Raw genomic sequence first — 24,493 nt, forward strand, 5'->3', positions numbered from 1 at the left:
GGGAAAGAGCAGAGCTTGGGAGATGTCTGCATCAGCCACAACTCTGAAACACAGACATACCCTTAGCGCAGACAGAACCATTGTCAATTTATGTCCTTTTGAGGGTAGTTGCTACATACCAGGCTAAATGTCTCCAAGAGACAAGGTTCAGTAGAACTGCTGCAACCAGGAAGTGTATTCACTAATGAGACATGGGCAGACCTGTGGCTGGTGCATGCTAACATAGTGCTCTGATTCCTGTGGAGCTGCACAGATTCACACTGTTGACAGCAGTGTCTCTTACTGCTTCCAAACAGCTTCATCGGCTTCCCTGCAGTCTGCTGGTGTAGCAACTGGCTGTGCCTCTAAGGAAGATGGTGATCTCTAAAAGGCAGATAATGGGAGCTTTCCTTTGTACAACCAAAAACTCACAGATTTAATTTTCTAAATGGCAAATAGCTTGTAATTGGTTTGGGAAATCTAAGTGCTTATTTAAGGGTTGCTATGAGCGAAACTTGCACCTGATGGGTAGGAGCCATTTTCACCGCTGCTCCAGCTGCAGCACAGTGTTGTGGCTCAGAGTCCTACATGCAGCTACAGGAAATACCCCTCTTATGGGAACCAAAGAAGTTAGTGCTGGGGACCTCTTTGCAAACCTGCATGTGATGAAAATATTGAGCAGCTGATAAATGGCTTGCCAGCTTTGCCTAAAGAAAGGAACTGGCACAGCAGAGTTTTGTCCCTTTTTTTGTAAAATGGTATGTGGCAGCTCCCTCAGCACTGTGGGCTGGGAGTTCCCTCATGTCCCTTGTACAGCTATCTTTTTAGGAGTACCACTCTTGTGCTGTATTAGTCTGCCTGCTAAGCAGTTCTACAGATGAACAGAGAGACCTCATACATGCAGACTCCAGCAAAACTTCCCAGAAAAATGTTTACTTAAAAGGGATGGTATAAGTTATACCTGGTCTTTAATTTTTTAGTCACTCACGTTTTAACACTTAAAGGTTTTATTTCTTGTTAAAAACTATACCATTAGCTTCACAATGGTAGTAAAAGATGTCCTTTGAAGTTATGTAGAACAATTTTCTTGAAGCCACAATGAAGACAGTTGTTGGTGTAGAGTGAAGAAAATTATGCTGAGGTTGTAGGCTGTATTTAAATCCTTTGTGCTCTTTGTTTTACCAGTGCATTTGATTCAATTACAGTCCAGAGGGTTTGGTCTTCAGTGGTGTTGGTACCTTTTTGTTTTCAGGTATCACTTTGAAAATGGTGCCTGCCTTACATAAACACACACACAAAAAAAGTCTCTGTTGAGTGTCCCATACTGAAGATTCTTTTCTGGTTCCTATCTACTTCTGCAGCTATATCTTTGCCTCCCTTCTTTGTACCATCTGTATCTCATGTACAATATAAAATCAAGAAGTCAAATTTACAATAAAAGCTAGTTTTTGAGTGGGAAGTGCTAAGCCACAACAGTATTTAAACCTACAATAAAGTTCAGCTTCTGTCTGCAACCAAGAGCTGAACCCACACATCACACACACTTGCATTTGATCAGTTCCTGCTGTGGTTTTGGCTGGGTGGGGTAACCTTTTTCTCAAGTTTCCGACACAATATGAAAAAATAAAACCATCAAAGTCTATAATCAGTCAAGAAAACAAATTTTAAGAAATGTTTGTACAAAAACTTTTTTGCTCTACACTTACAGCTACCTTCCCATTATTTTCTGCCTGTGGTTTACTGTTTATCAGTCTTGCAAATATGGTTGGTGAACTGTACAGCTGGTTCTTTATTAATATGCATAACACATACTAGCACCTCTTGGATCTATGTGGTATTTTTTGTTTGAGCATGATGAATTGACTTCTAGCATATGAACACAGGCAAAGCTTCCCAATTTTAGTTAGATCCACAGTAAAAAGTTTTTAGAAGTTGGTTTGGGGGGAAGGGTCCCCTCTTCGGAGTGCCTCAGGGTATCTGTTGTACAGCTGTATTTAAAACAATTATTTATTGCCTTTTTATTTCCCTAGATGGGTTATGAAAAAGGTATTCCTTTCCATGTTTTTTATCTTTTGTGAACATAAGGTCAAAGTTCTGTTTAAAGACATCCTACTTCTGTAAAGAAGGTGTGGAGTACCTAGTTACTTTTGGATATGATTATGTAACCCCCACTTTTGTATAGTGAGGAATCTGTTTAGTCAGCCTGTTAATTCACATGCACAAATATATTCAGAATCAGCCCTGAAGTTACTGCTGACGGTAAAAGCCTACAGTCTTCCAGAGCTTTGTACAAGTAACACAGGAATGCTTTTGTATCAGATCAATTTGTTGAAGTTTTCTCCTTTTTATTAGGTTACAAGACCCAGTAGCTACAACAAGAAGTCCCATTTTGATATTGAAGATGTTGATGAAGTTGACAAAATGGAGATTAGGTAATACAGAATGCTTTGTACTAATAAACTTGTCTTCCAAAGTTGTGTATTTTGGCAGTAGATTTGTTTTTCAAAGTGGCAAGCATGGTTTTCCTGTTCATAAATCAAGATGAGTCTTTATTACTGTTTCTATACGCTCCTTTACTCCTTCTACGCTCATGGTCCTGTAGATCATAGATGTGTGTGAATATGTGACAGTTGCTCTGTAGGAGAAACCCTCATTATTTTCCTTGCTATCCTATATACACTTTGTGTCTACTAGTGTGTAGTTGTTATCAAGTGTAGCCTTTTATGTCTGGGCTCCCCTTTTCTCTGTCCCTCAGTTTGCCAAGAAAGCCCAGAAGCTCTGGGATGCTCTCACTTAAAGGGTCTGCTTTCTTTTATCACTTGATTTTAGCAACCCACATAAGGTCCTCCTTCCCTCAAAGGAAACTCTTGAACTCAGAGATTCTCTGGGACGGATGTAGTTTCTCTTCTCTTGTGCCTGACAGACTTAAACCCCTTCTTGCAAGCCTGGGTGTGATACATGTGAATGCATTTCACGGGAAAGAAGCAACTCTGATTTCAAAACCAAAGCAACCTCACCCCCTGCCACCCACTTTATGCTATTTTGGAACCTGGTGAGGGCTGTCAACAGTGTCTGTGGGGACAGGTGAATAAAAGGAGTGGAGAGGAAACAATAGGGGGTGCAAGACTCAAAGGGCATCACATGCGTCATACCGTCACGTGCAACTGCGATCTGGGTGCGGCGTAGCTGAGAAGTGCTGTATTTGCATCAGATGGTGTGAAACTCTCCTCTGCTGTAGGAAGAAAAGTTGAGGGAGAATGGTGGCACCCCCTTCCTCCCCTGTGTTCTCATTGGAGAGATGGGGAGGGCTTATCTCCCAAAACATTCCTGAGCATCTTCAGAAGGACAATTGGCTATAAGGCAGAGGAGAGACCAGGAAGGGGGACAAATGCCTACTTCCAGCAAGCAAGATTCAGCTGTGGTCACCAATGAATGGATGAGGGCCGTTCTAATGTGACAGTCAGCTGCTGGTTCATATCGCCTGTTAGTGCAGTATCACAGTAAATACAAGGTCATTGATGGATTTGTGTTTACCACGGCTCTGTGAGACAGGAAAGGGAAACTATTCATATGTGAGAGAGATGAGCTGTACTCTCTGAGAAATCTGCCTCGAGTAATGCAAAGTAGCTGGTTTAAGGACAACCCAATTCATGGGAGAGGGAATAAAGGCTCAGATTCAGTGCCATGCTGCTTTGGTGGTGTCAGTGTTGCAGCACAGCAGATGACCTAGTCCTAGCACCAGACTTTATTTCTGCTAAGCTTTGGGGGATGTAGGCAGATATGAAGGAACAAGTCCCTTATCCTATGGGATGTGTGTGATGGAATGGACAACTGAACAGTGTCCTGATGAGAGTTCCAGTCTAGTCTTTGTAACTGTGATGTCCAATCACACACTGATTTTAAATAAAAGCTAGGATTCTCTGATAGTTTTGTGACTCTGGAAGGGGGCCCTAGCAACTGGTGGATAGTGGGTTACACATTGCTTAGTATTTCAGTTGATTCTTGTTTCATACTACTGGACTAAATGGAATTATACAGTTGTTTTACTAAGGATATTTTCTGCACAAATTACTGTCTGCAATGTTAATAAATGTGGAGCTGAGCTTCAAAAAAGTCTTTCGTTCCTTAAAACCAGCACATCATAGTGCGGTAAAGATTAAGACTTTGTGAGGAGGGTTACAAAATAGTCAGGAAAAGATTAAGCACTCAAATAATAGGCAAAAGGGGATGAAGTGTTAGTCTTGGTTGGGCAAACTCTATGCTCTGAGGTTTTGTCTTCTATAGGACAGAGTGGTTTTGTTCCCATCTCAGGTTCCCCTTCCACCCCTGCTCACTTCCTCCAGTCTGTTTAGTCAGAGTGAGATTGCCCCCATGCCCTCTGGATGGACTATACAATTTATGGGCCGGGGGAGTTGTTTTCTTTTTCTCTCCTGAGAAAATACCAATCCCCAGGGTACAGAGGAGACTTAGTCTCTCATGGTTTTTTTCTAAAGCTATAAAAGTTTCTCTTTTTGAGTGGGTGTAGGAAGTTGCAGGCAGGGCATATCAACACTTAGGGACCAGATGTTCTCGTGAAATTCTTTCTTTCTCCTCCCACTCTCTGCTGTTTCTTTCTTTTTGTGACTGCCATCTAACCAGTTTTAGAGTAATGCTTGCCAGAATTCTGCCATCTAAAAACCTCCGGAAACAGTAAACCTTTAGACTCTGAGGTCTGTATATTAGGATTTTTAAAGGCTGTTTATGCTTTGTACTCCGCACAAAGCAATAACTTCAGAATTTGTATGCCTGGTTTGCTTACTTTGTAGTGTGAGATCTAACTTAAGTTGTTAGTTCCTCTCCTACAGATACTTTGCACTGATTATTTTTCTGTAACGAGTTGCTGGGGTGGAACAGAACAGTCCTTGGCTGCAAATGTTTGATAGTGTTAATGCTAATGGCAGCTGAATCTTAAAAACATACAATGTTGGAGTATCTACCCCAACTGGATACCTTGGGGTATCCACCCCAAGGAGGCTATTCCAATGGCTGATTGTTCTCATAGTGAAAAGTTTTACTCATGTTCAATCAGAATCTACCCAGGAGTAACTCATACCTATAGATTAGATTGGGACTGACACTATGGAGTCCATAAATACCTCTACAGTTTTTTCCCCTGGTGTCCATTTTGCCTGTATTTTTCTGTTACCTGGGATAGCCAAGCAGCCTCCTATATCTTTATCAATATGGATAGTGGAAACAGAACAAATGAGGGAAAGATAGTCCAGATGATTTTTTTTTTTTCACTGATATTTCATGATGGTGAATTGCAAGGCTCCAGAAATCTTATGGTAAGTTTGTCTATTTTTTTTTTGTAAATGGATAGTTTTGAGAGATTGTAACTCATAGAATTGAAAACAAGGTTGGGATTGGTTTTATTTTTAAAAAATTTATTATGAAACTTAAAAAATTATTTGGTTTTATTACAGAGTTGATCTTTGGAATGCCAGTAACCTGAAGTTTGGAGACGAGTTTCTAGGAGAACTGAGACTCCCTTTGAAATTCCTCCGACAGTCTAGTTCTTATGAAGCATGGTATTTGACATTTTTCTTTTGGAGAATAAGTAGAAACATATGTCTGCTGTGAAGACTTAAGAGTAATTACTGCTATGTGATAAAGTTTAAATGGATTTAATTTCTATCTTAGTTTTGGAAGCAAGCCAAAGTAATCTTAGCAAATGTAAGAACAGGACGTTTTGGTAATGTGATTAGAGATTTCAGTCTGCCTCTCTATTGCACGTGGGAGTTCTAATACATTGGCTTTATGATATTATTTACTGTAGTTCATTTGCAGTGCCATAGTGTGTGGGTTTTTGATCATATCTACATAAATCTTTATGATCAGAACTTCCTGAGTTGCAGTTGGTACAAAATCGACTGCTGAACTTAATTTAAAAGTCTGATTCAGAACTCCCAATAATTTTATATATATATATAAACATAGCGTGTATCTATACATTTTATGTAAGTTCATGTGTAGCATGAGATAATACTGTGTTTCAGCACAAACTTTCTGTCTTGTTTTTTGCATATCAGGTATTTCCTGCAGCCCAGAGATAATGGTAACAAGTCACTGAAACCTGATGACCTCGGTTCCTTAAGGTTAAATGTGGTTTACACTGAGGACCATGTTTTTTCCTCAGACTATTACAGTCCACTTAGAGACCTCCTCCTAAAATCTGCAGATGTCGAGGTAATTTGCTTTCATTGCCTGTTGTTTACCTGCCGATCATCCTCATAGGGTCTCTCTGAATTGTTTGTTACTGTCTTGTGGCACCATAGTTGGGCAATTAGCAGAGGCTTCAGCTTCTTCCTTTTCAGACCTGAAAATCACAGAATCACACAATTTTTTTTCTGATGGCATTGTTACTTACACTCAGTATATCCATGGTGCTTGTTTTGAGTCCTTGCAGAGAAGATCTTTATCTGCATGCAGTATGATGGGTGAAGGCACACCCAGGAACACTAGTGGTTTTAGCAGCAGCATATTCTCAGTGGCTTTCTAATTTTACATGTGAAAATGCAGAGTAAACTTCAGTTTGATCAATTGTTTTTCCTTTACTGGAGAGGAACAGGTTAGCTTACATAATTAAAAAAGCACCATACCCAAACCAAGAGCTAATCCTGAAACCTCGTAGAGTTGGACTGTGTGAGCCATTATGTATACTTTTAGCAGTTGTTGCAAGTGGTTTTATTTTTTCAGTACAAGAACTGGGTTCTGTACTTACTGTGGCTTGAAATTGAGAAGGGTTAGAGTTCTTCCTCTTAGCTTGCTTCCCAGGCAACAGTGACATTCAGTGAAAAGAAAGCTATTGAAAATGGGAGGAAAAAGAGAGACTGTACTGTAAATAGTTTTTAAATTGCTGCCCTCTTGCGATCAGAACTTAAAGCCAACAAGAACTGAAATGTAATGTCCACCCATGTTATGTACAGGCATGTTTGGGTAACTGGCCGTTGCAGCTATTGTGTGGGGTTCTGCACTGAGGAGCTAATGGGAAAAGAGAGAAAGGATACTTGTTCTGGAAAGATCTCTCAAAAATGTTGTTTCTTTCCACTGTTCAGCCTGTTTCAGCATCAGCTGCACACATTTTGGGTGAAGTTTGCAGAGAAAAACAGGAAGCAGCCATACCTCTTGTCAGGCTTTTCTTACACTATGGCAGAATTGTGCCTTTCATAAGTGCCATTGCGAATGCTGAAGTGAAGAGAACTCAGTAAGTACCAAAAACCAAATTGTTATCAAACATACCTACCCTGCATTGGCTAGTGTTAGGATCCTCCACTCAGTTTCTAGAACTAGAACTCTGTAATATCAAAATAAACTGTTGGAGTTGTTTCTGTTCCTCCCAGCTGAGTAGCAGAGTTCTTTATAAACATTCACTGCTCTGAAGATCTGGTGAGTTTGATTTTAGGAGGAATTCCCATCATGCTTTGTTAAGTCTGCTTGCAAGGCTGCTGTAAGGTCTGAGAAAGGGATTTTTCATTGATCTCAGTCTGAATTATACTCTATAGTAACTGAAATCCTACCTTGCCTTCAGCCGTTCATATGAAATAATTTCAGCTGTATAGTGTGCTAATAAGTCATCTCGTGCTGAGTAGAAGTGTTTGTTGAATATGTTCAAAACCAAAAGCAAGTTTCTCCCTAGTCATGAATATTCAAGGCAAGCTGTGTGCCTTAATCTTCCCAATTAGAGGAACAAAGATGTGATTGGATCTGGCAGTGGATGGCAGAAAACAGTGTTTTTTCTGGTCATTTCTTGGAAGCCCCTTGTTTGACTTATTGGTGTGCTGACAGTTCAGTAGTGTAAGATCTAATATTCACACCAGGCAGGTCCTAAACAGCATGTCTTGCCACCAGCCTCATCCCTATGTGATCATACTCTTCACTGACATTAGAAGAAACAACCAGGAATCGAAGGGAATAACAAATATTGAGTCTAAAGTAACAGCTTCCTCAGTACAAAGTTAAGTCTTTGTGTGGGTTGGCTTTCTTTGGCATGTCTGAGGGATAGAGTGTTTTTCTTCATCTAGGTAGGTGTATTTTTTTCCTGTGCAGCAGGTTGGCTGAAGCAGCTTGGTTGCTGCAATATGAGGAAATTTGCTGCTCCCTAGTCAGTCATGTTCCTGTGATAAAACAGCAAACATGATGCTTGCTTTCAGGACTTTCTGGCATTTATAATGGGCAGTGAGCTTACTTTTTTATGAAACAAAGTGATGAATCCAGCAAAGTAATTAATCCTATTATTCACTGCTTGTAAATGGGTGCAACCGTAGTAAGCTATAAATGAGAAAAGATATTGGTGTGTCTGTAAGAAAAGGCAAATAAGTAACTTCCTCTCCAAGTCTTGCCTGCTTTCAGTGGGCACAGGTTTTGACTGTATAGGTGTAGATGAGATCATTGATTATGTACCTATCTGCATAACAAATTGCTGTACAAGGAATTGCAGGTACAAAATGAATGCATAATTGCTTGCATTCTCAAAATGCTAAAAAAAAGATATGTGACTAATTACAGGGGCTGTATGTCTAGTATAAGAAGAACTTGGTACAAGTGGCCTTTCAGAAAAATGTGAGAGTCTGCATGGCATCAGCTCTCCACACGGTTCTTGGGGCCCTGTGTTTAATCACAGAAGTTATTGCATTAGTGTCATCACAGGACAGTGCTGTAAATTGCTTAGAAAAGATGGTGGTGTCATTGGAGCTGGTGTTTTCATCTCCCTCCCAGCTTACAAATACCCTTTTTGTAGGAGAAGGTAGTAGGTAACATGTAATGTCCAGTGTTGCTTTGAGACTAAAACCACTGCCTCCTTCCCTTTCTCAAATTGAAGGCAGGTGCATTTCCCCTCTTTGGTTTTTAAACCCCTCTGATTTGAGCCTGTGTGTTGCCATGTGTTTGGATGCTGTGCTGAGCACACTGCTAGTACAAAGACAAAAATCTGTAGTCCCTCTGGATTTACCATGACTACTGCTTTTCTCTTATAATCTGGAAGTGCACCGAGTGCTACGTGACTGCATTTAATGGCAGGTTGGTGTCAAAGGGGGTTTTTATTTGTGCATTAAAACTCAGATTTCTGTCACCTTTCACTGCTTCTTTTGTTTTCATATATTAGCAGTTTATTACAAAGACTCTAAATTGCAGAAAATTGTTCACTTCCAGAGATCCAAACACCATTTTCAGAGGAAACTCATTAACTTCCAAGTGCATTGACGAGACAATGAAACTGGCAGGGATGCATTATCTGCAAGTTACACTAAAGCCAATTATAGATGAGGTAAGAGCAGTTTAGACTGTTTATTTGATAAAATGTCACTGTAAAAGGCCTTCAGGGAGCAGATACTGTTTATTCTTTCCCATTTTAAGATAATCATATAGGAATGATGCTTAGGAGTCTGTTGTTATGTTAAAATTCTGTGTGTTGGTTTAGCCACAGCTGAGTCACCAATTCAGAAACAGTTGGATTGTATTAAAGGAAAAGGCGAGTTCCCATTTATTTGACTAAATTACTGTTTTATAAAATCTAGTATTTATTGTTTCTGAGAAATGAACAAAGTAATAATGTAGAAGGAATATATACGGCTTCTGGGAAGCCATAAGTAATACATTTCATCCAGTGGGTATAAAGGAATAAAATTATTCTTAGATAATTGTGTTTGTGATGCATGTGTTGTAAGTATGGTCTATTATCTATCCAGTCCAGAATGCTGGATGTGGGTATTTTAGTGCAGTAATTAGGCAATACTTTTAGACCACAGACTTCCTTTCAGTGATACGACAGTTTCTTCAGCTGTTGTTTTAATGTTTCATCCAAAAACTTCAAGTTATTAAAGAATATAGATAGACTTTCAAAGTTGACTGTTCTGACAAAATAGGAGTTTTCTTGAATAGCCTCACTTGAGAGTCTACTGACCAATTCTTCGTTTCAGTTGAAGGAAAGGGTCAAACAAATTAATGCTACTTTTAGGAAAAAAGATCACATGTAATTTACCTTCAGTGCACTGTGAAAAGAAAAAATACAATGTAAAAATCTTTTATAAATTTATCATGTCTTTTGCCTTTTACCCCAAAAAACTTAACAGATTATGCTTTTTACTAAACTTTTTATACTTTAAGGTAAACTGATATGTTAATTGTTTTCTTTTTCTAGATCTGCCAGGTCCATAAACCTTGTGAAATTGATCCTGTGAAATTAAAAGATGGTGAAAACCTGGAAAATAACAGGGTATGTGTAAGATTTTGAAGATATAATCCCTGTTTACACTATCAAGTTTAAGTGGAGTCCTCAGATGCTTGATATTGCAAATAGTTTTGTCATTCATTAGAATGCACTGAAAGCTTTCTTAACACATGAACTGTTATAATTGTGTTACACTGTTGTAAATACAATACCTACAGAGCATTAATCACTCTTCCCTATCCTTGAGGACAAGGATAACTTAGCCTGTGGCTCTGCTGATGTTGTAGAAAATGGTGCTATGAAAAGGAACACTTTGCCATGCAGACTTACCACTTGATGTTTGGTTTTGATAGGAGTAATATTTGCATATTATATGCATTTACCAAGCAGAGTATCATTGAATCGGAGATTATTTTGCAAGTACATCGTATTGGAAGTGAAAATCTTTAGTGATGCAATTATGAAGAAAACCAGGAATAATACCACTTCCCATAGCAGAATATTATACTAATTTTGTCACAATCATTGCATTTTTCAGGAAAATCTGAGGCAATATGTTGATCGCATTTTTACTGTCATTACAAAATCTGGTGTGAGCTGCCCCACAGTGATGTGTGATATTTTCTTTTCACTGAGAGAATCAGCTGCCAAACGTTTTCAAGGTGATTTTCTGTATATTCTTTTATTTGATCTCACTGATAGCTTTCAAATGTAGGTGCAGTCTAGCAGTCTGCATGATCTGTGATGGATTTAGTAATTGAGCAGCAACTTGTTCAAAATAGCATTTGGAGTACATATTAATGCTGGGTTTTTTCCTTGATTATTCATTCCACAAAGAACAAGACTATTAATGATTGTGTGAGTTTTCCTTAACCATCTTTCACAAAAACCCAGCATTTCAGATGGTAATGTATTTGTGGTTTCTAAATTTGCAAAGTATGCTTAGTTTTCAAATGTTCAGGTTATTGTAACGGTTCTGCAGACTCCATGCAGTTGAATTATTTTCTGCTCATACATCAATCTGTCAAAAAGGCCAATCTATAAATTGAGTCATTGCAAGCTCATTGCCCTAGGAGGCACATGTGCTGCAAAGCTTTTCCAGCTATTGAGAGAATTCTTTCTGCTCCCTGCCTAGTTGTTTTTGCTCCGGGAGAGTGGACATACAATATAAAACTGGAATTGAACCAAACAACCAACCCATGTCTTTTCATGAAGGAAAGCAGATTACAATAAGGATGTTTTAGAGAGAGTAACGCAAGTTCAGCTTTTAAACAGTCACTTTGTAGTAGAGAAGCTCAAGCAGAAAGCCACTGATTGTGCTTTCGTGCTCTTTATTTTATGTGAAAATAAATAAATAAATTGTCTTTTCTGTAGTTACCGACTGGAATAGCTACATTAGGAGTCTTGCAAAGTGGCTGTGCTCAGGGCTGTAACTAGCTAATGGATAGTTGGCCTCTGTGCTGAGTGTTTCATCAAGTATGGAAGTTACTCATCATACTTCAGTTGCACAGATGGAGTAGCAGATGTCTGTGAAATGCCCAGTGTGGTGGAAAAGTGAATAATGTTATCTGTGTGGCCTGCACTGTGAACTCACTTCTTTTTAAAAGTCTGTCATTGACATTTCCTTGGTTTATGCTAGCCAATCTCTGGCTCCAAATTCTCCATCATCAGATAATCCTGTAACTCACAAATATGTGTTTCCAGCATGTGCTTGAATTAGTTTTCTGAAGGCATTCTGATAATTTCAGAAGGTTTCAAAGGAAGGATTGTTGAAATGCTGAGAAGTCTTTTTTTCAATAGGTGACCTAGATGTGAGGTATACAGCTGTTAGCAGCTTTATTTTCCTGAGATTCTTTGCTCCTGCCATTCTTTCTCCAAACCTCTTTCAGCTTACACCACACCATCCAGTAAGTACTCATGTTTTTTTTTCTGGCTATGTATGTGGTTCTCCCACCATACTCTATCACAACTCTTTTTTCAGTTCTTTTAATAGCCTTTAGGAGAAGTATCTTTGTTAGTTGAATCATCTGCTGTCTGTCTTGGATATGAAGCATATGTTGAATGACTGTTTATGTGAAGAACTTGGGAGGTATGGGAAGAACAGTGAAATTTAAGGTCAAACAAAGTAGATTAAGATGCTGCAGAAAAGATGGTCACTGCTTCATTACATTACTGCTGGGTTTTGGATGTTAAGCAACTTATCCAAGACTTCCAGTAGTTGTTATTGGGAATGGAGAGGGCCTGGACAACCTTCAAGATAGAAATCTCTGTTTTTGTTGTGCCTTTGGTTCTCTAAAGAGCAATAGGGTAGCCATGAAGCATGATGGCTCAAGAGTCAAAAGCCTTTAAAATAAAGCTATTTTGTTCCTGTAGTATTTTGATTGGGTCGTCTTTTCTAATTTTATGTTTTGTTTCTGCAACTGAAATAGCAGTGAAGAAATTAGTTTACCTTCCTCTATGCCGTTTTTTAAATAGCTAATCCATATAATATTGTTCTCTTTCCTAGGATCCTCAGACTTCTCGAACTTTGACACTTATCTCTAAAACCATTCAAACTCTAGGCAGCCTATCAAAATCTAAATCTGTAAGTATGCCATTTTCATTTAAAGGCTTAATTTAGGAAAGTGATTTTTTTCTTTTAATCTTTTATAACTCATTGTAATTAAGCCTTTAAAATGCTTGAATTTTACTAGGCTAATGCAAAACTGGTTATTGTTGCTTTGATTATAAGCCTCTCATGCTCACAGGAAAACTAAATCTGTCTTAATCTGAACTAGATTTCAGTAAATCAAAATTGTGTATCCAACATAGCAGCCTTTTCCAGGGCTTTTCTTTGCTTCTGGAAGTAAGATAGTGATCAGGAAAATCCTTGAAGTTCTCTACTTGCATCTGGTACATGATAGCAGCTCTAAAGGGCTTTGCAGATTGTTTCAGCATTTTAAAGCTCAGCTGAGAAGAATCATGCAGCAAGGGGAAGGGCTTTTATTTTCTTTTCATTCCAGTTCAGTTTTTTGCCAGTCAATGGTGAGACGAGATCTTGATGGCCATGCTGTGGGTGTACCTAATACCCCACACTGGTGTATCTGGTGATAATTTGGGGTTACTGGTGGTCTAGTTAGGAATCACACAGGCAACTGTTGATGGATCTGTACCTCAACTACAAATCCTTTGAGACAATAGAATTTCTTCTCTCCATTTTGTCAGCTTCTTTTAGGACCAAGTTTAAAAGTCAAAGCGGAAGCTTGAAGCTTTTGAAGAATGCATTGTCAACTGTGGTGACTGAACATTTGAAATGCATTCTGATACCTTTTTGAAATAAAAATGTGGTATTACTGAATGTGTGCTGTACAACATGAAAGTAGTGCTTTGCTTGTTTTACCTCTGACCAGAAAAAACCCCCCTCTTATCTGGGTTGGCTTGCCTCATGGTCTACTGCTGTTAACAATAATATTTTGTCTATAAACTGTATTATGATATGCATGGTTTTGGCTTTGCATTTCAGGCCAACTTTAAGGAATCCTACATGGCTACTTTTTATGACTATTTCAATGAGCAGAAATATGCAGATGCAGTAAAAAATGTAAGTAATGCATGTGAATGTTGTGAAAATCCAACTGTTGTTGAAACTTATGCTCGGAATCCTAGAATGTAAGGCATGGTGTTTGTAAATCGGGAAACGTGCTGGAAAAAGCTGACTTCTGATAACTGTAATATTCAAGAAACTTCAATCAAATTATGTGCATATCAACAGTAGAATCTTCTTGGAATCTACTTCTACTTAATAATTAGGTTGGATGAAGAAGCTGCTGCTGAAGACGTGCATACTTCATAAGATGCTGCAGATCTGTGATAAAAATTGCTTAGGACAAAGAGAAGTGAAAGATACATATAAAGAGGAGAAGCACAAGTAGTAGTAATGGTCATCTGCAGATTTTCTACTTAAGAACATTTGTCCTATTTTTAGTTTACAACCCAGGAAACCTCCCAGATTCCTCAAGTGTCTGCCATTACCTTCTGTTTAACTACTTTTGCAATTATTTCTTGTAGAGCTAAGCAGATGTTTTCATTTGGGTAGTGCTGTACTATAATTTTTATCTATGCTTTTTGTTCACCTTTTAGTTTCTAGATTTAATTTCATCTTCAGGAAGGAGAGATCACAAGAGCATAGAGCAACCTATATTGCTTAAAGAAGGGTAAGCATGCCTGTGCAACAAAACCCTCTACTTGTGTGCTTGCTACCATTCTAAGGCAGCTATCTTTTTTTCTGCCCCCCTCCCCTCATTTCCATCCATGTGCTCAGAGAAGAATGCGGGAAGACTTTTGTGTTGCTATTATTACTCTCTTCGGCTGCTATAGCTGATTTTAACATCTTTTAATTTGATTTAAACATCTTAATTTAAGTATGTTTTCAAATAAGTGGAGGGAATAGAAGTATAAAGAACTTAATTAGCACAGCTAAGGCGAAATAAACTTAAGTCAGCATTGTGTTAAGATCAGGTTGAATTTTTTTATTTTTCCAGTGAAAAAAAGCTGTGCAATTCCACTGTGAAGGCAGATACTGAATGTCTTACTGAGGGCAAAGCCTCCAGATGGAATTTACTTTTGCTGCTCTGAAAGATCCATATGCTAATCATTATCATGACCATTTCAAGGAAAATTTTAGATGCACTTGGAACAGTGTATGATTTTAGTACCTTTCCTTTTTTTTGGAAGCATGTTCCATGTGCCGTGTTAGTTTTAGAGACTAATCGTTGATGTATTTTGTGTTACCAAACTGAGTTGTTAAGATTAGCTAAGTGCACTGTGGGAAGGGCTGCTTTGAGCTGGGAGGAAGAAAGTAAAAACTCCGAATTCTTCATGTCAGAGCTCAGTAAACTGAACTACTGCTTGAAAGTAAGCTTTCATGGTAGCTTTAAGTCATGCAAAAAATAGGTTTTCAGTGAAAACATGACTACCCCTTCCAGTTAACCTCTGCAGTTCACTTCACTTCTCTGCTGAGCATTTTTCCCTAGAAGCAAGTTTGTCTATTTTAATTCTGTACATTTATCATTCTTTTGTTTCTGAAAATAAATGTGTAGTTTGTAACATTTTCCCTCTAACTCTAAACCATTATTTTTTTTCTGCCTCTGTCTTTCTTTTGCTCCTGTCTGATCTTTTTCTGTCTTTTCTTGCTCGGCCTGTGGCTGCTGTTGTAAGGACTCTTAAACTAACAGTAAAGAAAGTTGATGGTAATAGTTCATGCAGGTAAGATGGTAGGGGCAGTTGGTGCTTTGCTGTAGCTATTGGCTGACAGCTTGTCCCTCCTTCGCAGCAATAGACTTGTCTGACTTAACTTCAGGGAGGAAGTGCTCTGTTTAACAATCCTGACATGTCCGTGTAAACCCAACAGAGAATATTTTGTTATCTGTTTCTTGATACTGACTATCTCTTCCTTTTTATTTTTATTTTCTTTTATTCCTTAAAACAAAAACCAGATGTAAATAGAGAATAAAGGATTTCTATCTGTAGGCGGAAGTTCAAGAAGCACTAAAATTTGCTTAATATTCAGTGTTTATATCCTGATGAACTCAGTGGAGGTGATTAAAAAGTGCCATGCATTTTCTAGGCACTTAAGTAGCATTTGCATAAATTGTTCTCAAGGTTAAGCATTGGCCTTCAGCTGCCTATTTTTCCTGACATCTTGCATTATTGCCATGTTATATCCTGGGGAGTGGGTGGGAATTTTCACAGCCTTTGAATTGATTCTTCTCCAGATTGATTGGCTGGGTAGTGGGGTTTCTGTGTGCCTTTGCAAGGTTTTTGTTTGCTTTTGGTTTTATCTAAGTGGAAAGCTATAGCATATGTACTTTGGAATGAACATACAGTACCAAAGATTAGTCACTATCACTTGGGTTTGCTGGCATTGATCAGGCCATTGCTGCTTAACAGCTATCTGCCTGCTTCTTTCCAAAAGGAAGAGAACTAAAAGGAGAAGTAGTCCTGCCATCCTTGTAGGTGAAAGGGGATTGCTGATGCTTCCAAGCAAGTCAAAGGCAGATCCAAACTCGGGTCTGCCATAAACATGAGGAGAAACAGTATCACAGGCCACCCAGCACAGAAACACGTTTCATCTTAAGAGTCTTTTTCCCCTTCTATTTGCTCCAACTTCTCACACATTCTGTGAATATTAGAAACAAATTCTTTAAATTGAGCGTAACTTAATGTGAGTTGGAATGCTTGTTACCTATATGTGGCAAATAAAAGCACATTTATTCTCTTGGCTGTGTCATCTATGAATAATTTAACTAGAAATATGCTCTTAACTCTGCAATATGAGTTTTGCGTTTTTCAATGAGGGATCTGTAGGGGTTTGCAGTTTTATTGAGAAAAAAAGAAAAGCTGAACTTGAAGAGCATACTGTCCAGCCCACTTAAATCTGCTCTTCCCTTGAAATTTGCCTAAACCTTGAAATACGAAGGCTACTGCCAGTGGGCCTGGTGATGACCTGAATCATATGGGTTTTTTAAACATTTCTTAAGTAATCCAAGAATAAGCACCAAGGTAGTAATTGTCTGAGCATTTTAAGAATGAGAAGTGTATAACTATAACTGGTTTAAAAAAAAATGTGTTGCTGTAAACAGTCCTTGTTTGCTTTTGCCCACATAACTGGGAATGGGTGGTGGGTACCAGCCCAGCTGGTTATGAAATAGTTAAAGTCTGAATGAACTTAAGTGTCTGTTTGAGCTTTAAACAGACAGGTGGTTGTTTCTGGCTGAAGATGCCAGAAGCGAGAAGCAATATTAGCCATTTTAAGTGGCTTTAGCTCTGCTATTGAAAGTCTTCAAACCATTTGCTGTTTTCTCTGTGTGCTCTTTGTGCTGTATAGTGCCTTCTTTCTTGATAAAAACTACTCTCTAGTAAGTAGTTTTTACTGATTCCATTATACAATTCTGTATTTTGCATAATAGTTAATATAATATGTAGAGTAGTTGTCACAAACTCTCTACATATGCATACACATATTTTTCCACCAAAAGTGATGCTGAGTAGGATGGCGTCACCAGGTTTTCCAAAGTCAGCTTGAAGCTTTTGGATTGATTTAGTGATTAGGAAGGTGCTGGACACATCAGAGTTTCTTGTAAACCATTTCAAGTTTGAAATCAATTAAAACTGAGAACTCAGTAAATGAATGCCCCTCCTCTGCCAAAAAAGGGGGAGGCAGGTGTTTCTAGCTTTCAGCCATCAGATTGCTTTGTATGTTATTGAAAGCATGTTTCCAACTGCAGCATCAATATGCCATTGCAAATGGAGCTGTGGAGCATCCTGGTTTTGTTTCTAGAGCTTGAGAGTGACTAAAGCATGTAAAGGAACAGTCCCTGTGCTCCAGAGGTCTTAAACCTGCCTTTTAACTAAACGTATTCTACGTATCATCAGCTTTCTCACAGGTTTAAAAAAAATTATAAAGCTTGTAGACTTAAGAGGTCAAGCTTAGCAGAGCTATACTAACCATGCTCTGCCCTTTGCCTGCTGAAGTAGGAAGCCAATTAGCTGGAGTTGTAACTGAGGAAAGGGCACAAGCTGCAGTTTAGTGAACTAACTACAGCCCCTGTGTAGGCTGCAAGTCAAGCTCCATGTCTTTCCCGTTATCTAGAGCTGAGAAAAGGACAGGCATAACTAGCAGTTGCACTAAACCTATCCAAATGTGGCTTTCCTTTGCTTGTCTAGACAAGGCATCAATAGTTAGAAGACATTGTGTGTCCCCTCCTAAAGCTTTGCAAGTGCCATCATGTATGTGTGTGTAGATATATAAATATTTAGAAATAAGTACATATTTTTACATGTGTATATATATATGTATGCATGTTTATACAAATTGTAGTGTATTGTAACAACTGTTGTCCTGTTTACTAGGTTCATGATCAAGAGAGCACAAGGAAGGAAACGATTTGGTATGAAAAACTTCAAGAAGAGATGGTTTCGCCTGACAAACCATGAGTTTACCTATCAGAAAAGCAAAGGTAATGAAGGTTTGCCAGTCTTTTTTTGATACATTTAAGCAAAGAATCAACATAAGGATGTTGTAAGAACAGAACACTGAGATCTGGATATGTAACTGTAGAAGGCAGAGTGCAGACAAGTCTGTCAGCCTGTATGTTCTTACCCTTATTTTAGTATATCTGTACTAACTGTTAGAGAAGCTTCTTGGATAGCACAGTATCCTAGAAATTAGCAGAATATTTGGTAATATCCGTCAAATGTCAGTTACCGACATCATCTGTAGGTTTCACAGTTACCTAGTGGAATGTCCAAGGAAACAAACCTCAGGATACAAATACATAACACTGGGATTTAGGTTTGTATGGAACATCCTTAGATGCATCTCATAAATTCTGTAGCATTGGCACAACTGGCTGCAGAAGGGAGGGATTTGCCTGCAAGTTTTGAACTTGCAAAAATGTCTCGCTTAATGTTGCCCAATATCAGGAATTTTGCTTTTCACCAATTGTTGCTGTCTGTTCAATAGTACACAACAAAACCACTTCCTTCCATCGTCTAAATATGTAGGGAGTGAGAAAGATAAGGAAGCATGTTCGTCATGACAGTCATCATTTCACACTCAGCTTTGAGATCTTACATCACCACCGTCAACCTAGTTCAGTTGAGCTGACAGGAATTATTTATTCCATTGTCACCTTCTCAGGAAATACACTGTGTTCTGTTGCAGTCGTTAGTTTCTAAGAGATTTGCTAGCACAGTGAAGTGCAACTGAAAACAGAAATTAATTTAAGATAATACTTCAGGGCCACACTAGTAAATCCCTGCCAAATTTTTTTTCATGTGCAGTCAAAATGATTTTCAAAGGAACATAAGCAGCCCTTAGAATAAGGGCAGTGGGTGAAGTTGGATTGTGACTAAATCACCCAGTATCTCTGTGTGTGTATGTTCTGCAGGTGATCACCCTCTGTGTAGCATTCCAATTGAAAACATTCTGGCAGTAGAAAGACTGGAGGAGGAATCCTTTAAAATGAAAAATGTAAGTAGGTCATCTTCATTAATTTCCTTGTTAGGCTCATCTAGATCCACCAACCTAATCGCCTTTTTCCCTTTTGTAACCTGGATTGAGTTTCTATTGGAAGATGTACAACCACAGCTGCTTGTTCTGTATATAGTAGCAGGAGTTTCCAAAAGTACAACCCATTCAGATTCTTAACAGCCCAGTCAGCAGTCCTTGGGTTTCATGATCTGCAGCACACACAGATCTGACCACTGCTGACCAGCTGTCTCTGGGCTCTGTAATGTCAGACACAGGTAAGATAATTGAGTCCCTGCCCTTTCTGTCAGATCTCTGTGTTGGGAAGGAACTGGCTGCTTATCATTGTGAAGGATCACATCTTTCTTAGCTATAAGGATTTCTTTAGCAGTTAATTGAAGTGCATATATATTTGGGTTAGGTCATGTGTGAAAACATCTGTGCTGTGCCAGTATGGTTTAGCATTTTGATCGCCATGCAAAGGAGTCAAATAAAGGTGTATTTCTCATGCATGGGACACTGCTGCCAACTTCTGTGTGCAAGACATACCATCCATTGCATAAAAACAGTTCATAAACATCATCAGTTTAGGTGAGATTGAAGGCCTTTTTCATACTTTCCTGCCTGTAAAACTGAGTACAGTCCTTAAAAAGTTTTATTTAAAAAGAAAGAAGAAAGCAGCTCCGTATTTTCTATTCCTGAACATGCATACACTACAGATTTCTTTATACACATCAACAGTTGTGACTTTCAGCTTTCCTGCCTTTGAGTCTTCCCTGCCATTTCTGCTGCTTGTGGACACCATGGAGGAGAGTGCTCAGACCTGCTCCAGTTATTAGGTTCCTCAAAAAACACTGTGTTAAAGTGCAATACAATACCTGACTCATCGGTTTTTTCCCTGCTTCAGGTATTGTTTTGGTAGTATATTTCTCTCTGCTAGAAGATGGAGGAAGTTTCAGTTCACTTGCATCTGGAGCACATCTTCATTGTACAGTAGCTGGTTCTGGTGTTTATAACCCATGGTAGCTACACAGGCAAAAGCAACCAAGCTACAAAATAATTCTCAAGCTGTCAGAAGGCAGATGCAACATTCGATGAAATGTTGCCAGTTGCACTCTGCAAAACAATTTGATTGAACTGAAAGTAGCCACTCAGTTGAGATAGAACTTACTGCAAACGGGGAGGAGCAGAAATGTTATTCTGATCAAGTCTCCAGTGACAGCAGTCTTAAATGGACTGCTGCTGCACCTATTGGGCTAGAATGCATCTGAAACAGGAAAAACTTGTTATTGTTCACATCAGAAACTATGCTATTTTTTTTGCTTAAATTTAGTATTACCTAGGAAATTAAGGTAACTACATCCCTTCTGGAAAATAAGGTTCACAGTCTTCTTGTAAGCAGTAGAAAATACCATTATTACCTTCCCTTACTAGTATATTCTTATTTATCTTGCCATACATAAATAGAATACTGCAGCGAGAACAGAATTCTCAAAACACCACAGCAGATGTATTTGCAATAGATACTCCATCATGGGTGCTAAGTGTGATTAAAGATCCACATTTTCTATAAATACTCGCTGTGTATCTGTGCTCTGAATTGCACCAAGTGTGTCTTCCTTACTCCTGATAAATCTGCCTGTCTGGCAGTAAGGCCAGTAGCCTTCATCTTCCTTAAGCAGAGTTTGGAAGGTGTGGGGGTGGCTTTAAGTACTGTTCAGGTCTTCTGTGCTGTTTGAGAAGCTGCTGGCGGTTTTGGTAGTGTAAAGGTCTTGCAACCACTTGAAATTCTTGGCTTAGTTGTGGGCTTCTCAGTAACAGTTGCCATATGTTAGTTCACTTAGGTTGGTATCCCCTTACACAAAGCCATACTCCTTAAATCTGTTCCTTTTTTGTAATGCAGACACCTCCATTTACCCCAGTAGGACAATAACATTCTTTTTCCTGTATTTCTGTGTTAAGCTGCACTCTTCTGTCTTCCTCATTCCTTCCTTTCCTATTCTCCAGACTCAAATTGCCAGTTATATCCTGAAAAGCTTTATGAAAGACTCAGGCTCTCTTTGGTGTGTATTTTTTGCAGTGCTGGACTGATCACACTAGCAGGTCCTACACTGCTGTTGTGTGTTCTACCTTTCTAATTATTGTCTGACATCTGTCGGGATGCTAAATCTAGGGAAGTGACTTTTGGAGCTTTCCCTTTCCTGTTAAAAGAGACATTGTAATAAAAAAAAAACTTTTCTTCACAAATTATTAAGTATATTTGCAAGCTTCTTCAAATGAAGAGATCGCACCTGGTGCCAGTCTGTAATATTCTCCTGACCAGTCAGGTGGAGAATTCAGGTCAATGTTGCAGGTCTTTGTAATAGACAAAAGTGTGGTGTAGTGTTTTGTTGTTGTTGTTGTTCATTTGTTTTGTTTTAGTTTAGTGGTTTTTTGTGTCTCTTTGTTTTGCTTTTTGAAGTAGCACAGAGAAACCAGTTGTTGGGAAAAGGATATTCCACGTGATACAGGCAGTGTAATGTCTAATGTCTAATGATTTGACTCATCAAATGCAGAGGTAGGGGAGCAAAGGATAATTTAGGAATACCTGAGAGAGAGGAAAAAACCCATTAAAATTAAGTGTTTCCAGAAGCTAGAGGAAATTAAGATGGTTGACACTTGCCTTTCCAAAATTTGCAGTTAATAACACTGACTTGAGCTTACTTATCTTCAGTGTATGATAAGTATAATCAAGCAATCTGTGCACCAGAAACTTGTTTCTTCAAGAGGAGTCAAAAAGACAAAAGTTGGTGTAGTGTTTTGTTGTTGTTGTTGTTCATTTGTTTTGTTTTAGTTTAGTGGTTTTTTGTGTCTCTTTGTTTTGCTTTTTGAAGTAGCACAGAGAAACCAGTTGTTGGGAAAAGGATATTCCACGTGATACAGGCAGTGTAATGTCTAATGTCTAATGATTTGACTCATCAAATGCAGAGGTAGGGGAGCAAAGGATAATTTAGGAATACCTGAGAGAGAGGAAAAAACCCATTAAAATTAAGTGTTTCCAGAAGCTAGAGGAAATTAAGATGGTTGACACTTGCCTTTCCAAAATTTGCAGTTAATAACACTGACTTGAGCTTACTTATCTTCAGTGTATGATAAGTATAATCAAGCAATCTGTGCACCAGAAACTTGTTTCTTCAAGAGGAGTCAAAAAAAAGCTCTGAATGTGCCACTCTAGGTTGCAAGCTGTTTTGAACAGGCAGGAGAGCTATAGTTTAGATTTTCAGTGCCCAAGCTTTAATGCAGAATTAACACGTAATTATTGGAACCACCCAAAAGAGAAACTGTATTGCTTTGATTTGCTAATAGCAGCTGTAGTTGGGTGCAGAAGTGTGAAAGTTATTGAAAGGAAAGGATCACATTCTAATAGGTGTTAAAAAGTCAAGAGATATGGCAATATTAAAGCAAATCTGTCCCCGAGGCTGGATCTAAACTCGTTTTTCTCTTTTCTGCCCTCTGCTGACTAGCAATTCCTCTCAGCTCTGCGTTGGGTCCCTTTGTCAGCCTTCCAAAACTTGGAGCTGGAACATGACTAAAATTGCATCCCCCGAGGCTGACAACAAATCTTGTTGAGGCCCAGCTAGCAAGTTGATATTAGCTGTTTGTAAATCATCTCCTACAGGAACAGTATCTTACTTATTGTACCAGGTGAAAGGTCTTGTTGTTTGAAGGGCACATTTGCTGCTTGGCTTTGTGCTGAAATGTATTTATTGGTGCCTTCTCCTAGTATGCTGTGTTTTTCCTTTAATAAATCATCAGTCTGAGTCCAGTCCTAGGTTCACAGATTCATTCTAGTCGTTTATTCTGTGGCTTATTTCCTTGTTTGCAGATGTTCCAGGTGATCCAGCCTGAAAGAAGAGTCCTGTATATCCAAGCAAATAACTGTGTGGAAGCCAAGGACTGGATTGATATCCTCACCAAAGTCAGCCAATGCAACAAGAAGCGCCTCACAGTCTACCATCCGTCTGCCTATCTTAATGGCCACTGGCTTTGCTGTAAAGCTACCACAGATAATACTCCTGGCTGCACACCCTGCACAGGGTAAGGATTGGTAACATACTGTTGGTCTAAATATTGCCAGGGCTCTGTGCATCTCTGCAGGGTGACTTGCAGATACAGAATTACTCAGGATATCTGCTAGGTGTGCAGGTGGTGGCATGTTTCCAAGGGCCATCTTTATTCTTATTTCAAATACTGTCAGTATCTGCATTATCTTGGTCAAAATGCAGAAATTTTTAAAGTTCAAAATGTTGATAGGAGTTGACTGTGGGATTAGATACTGTGATGTCCCTTCAACATTCTTTCTGTAAATTCCTGAAACAGACAGTCGTCTGCTTCTAAATTTAATTCTAAACTGGTCTTTCTCTAAGGGGCCCACTCACGTTTTCTGTTAAAGAAAGAGATACTGTCCGGTTTGTATGAAACCATTTTCATGTAAAATCAGAGAAGCAGCGAGTCTGTAGTGATAGTTCAGTGTCAGGATACAAGACCTGGATAGTTGGGAGTTCAGTGCTTTGGCTCCTCCATCTGGTTATAGCAGACAAATTCACCAAAATGTCTGGATACTGATACAGTCCTATCTTCAAGTCAGACTGAGAGTATGTTGGATAGATCTAGGCACAAAGAATTTTGAACTTGTCTGCCTTTTCTTTTGGGCAAAATTGGAAGCTTAGAGCTCCATCCCATACAACTGGTTTGCTTCCATGAGTAGTCACTTTTACTTCCATCCTTGATAAGTGCTATTTGTGCTATAATACGCTGTTAAGCATATAACTTCTGCCTCTCTTCCTGATGCCTTACAGAGGCCTGCCAGCAAATATACAACTGGATATAGATGGAGATAGAGAAACTGAGCGCATCTACTCTCTTTTCAACTTATATATGCCAAAATTGGAGAAAATGCAAGGTGAGGATGAAAGATCATTGCATCTCCAATACACTTAGCAAGGCAAAATACCTGTGAAGAATAGTACATTCTAACTAGACCAGCCTGGTGAATCACATACTAGAAGAACACAGTGGCTATTATTTGACTTGTTTCTCCTTCTGCTGTCTCGAGGCACATGTATGAATTATTTGTGGTGCAGTGTGCAATCCCATAGTCTGTACAAAGTTCTTTGCATAATACACAGTGGCTTGAAATACGATTTTAACCACAGCATCCTAAAATAGCATAGGCACAGAGCATTGCTTGGATGCTCTGGACTGACAAAACAAAGCGTGCACTAAACCAGAAGTTTATTGATCCTGAAGAGAAGCAC

At 38.8% G+C, this 24,493-nt stretch overlaps 1 protein-coding gene across 1 annotated transcript in view; it reads left to right on the plus strand.

Annotated features, from left to right (window-relative positions):
* Positions 1–24,493, plus strand: part of RASA3 (RAS p21 protein activator 3) — a 90,880-nt gene that overhangs the window by 62,330 nt on the left and 4,057 nt on the right. The window contains exons 7-21 of the mRNA XM_009997906.1: positions 2,332–2,411; positions 5,445–5,549; positions 6,051–6,207; positions 7,077–7,225; positions 9,169–9,283; positions 10,157–10,231; positions 10,725–10,848; positions 11,987–12,093; positions 12,693–12,770; positions 13,689–13,766; positions 14,306–14,379; positions 18,077–18,183; positions 19,117–19,199; positions 23,062–23,273; positions 24,035–24,138. Coding sequence (XP_009996208.1) covers positions 2,332–2,411; positions 5,445–5,549; positions 6,051–6,207; positions 7,077–7,225; positions 9,169–9,283; positions 10,157–10,231; positions 10,725–10,848; positions 11,987–12,093; positions 12,693–12,770; positions 13,689–13,766; positions 14,306–14,379; positions 18,077–18,183; positions 19,117–19,199; positions 23,062–23,273; positions 24,035–24,138 — 1,648 coding nt within the window. The remainder of the gene's footprint in view (positions 1–2,331; positions 2,412–5,444; positions 5,550–6,050; positions 6,208–7,076; positions 7,226–9,168; positions 9,284–10,156; positions 10,232–10,724; positions 10,849–11,986; positions 12,094–12,692; positions 12,771–13,688; positions 13,767–14,305; positions 14,380–18,076; positions 18,184–19,116; positions 19,200–23,061; positions 23,274–24,034; positions 24,139–24,493) is intronic.

The sequence above is a fragment of the Chaetura pelagica genome, unplaced genomic scaffold (assembly GCF_000747805.2).
Source record: "Chaetura pelagica isolate M959 unplaced genomic scaffold, ChaPel_1.0 scaffold123, whole genome shotgun sequence".
Taxonomy (NCBI): Eukaryota; Metazoa; Chordata; class Aves; order Apodiformes; family Apodidae; genus Chaetura; species Chaetura pelagica.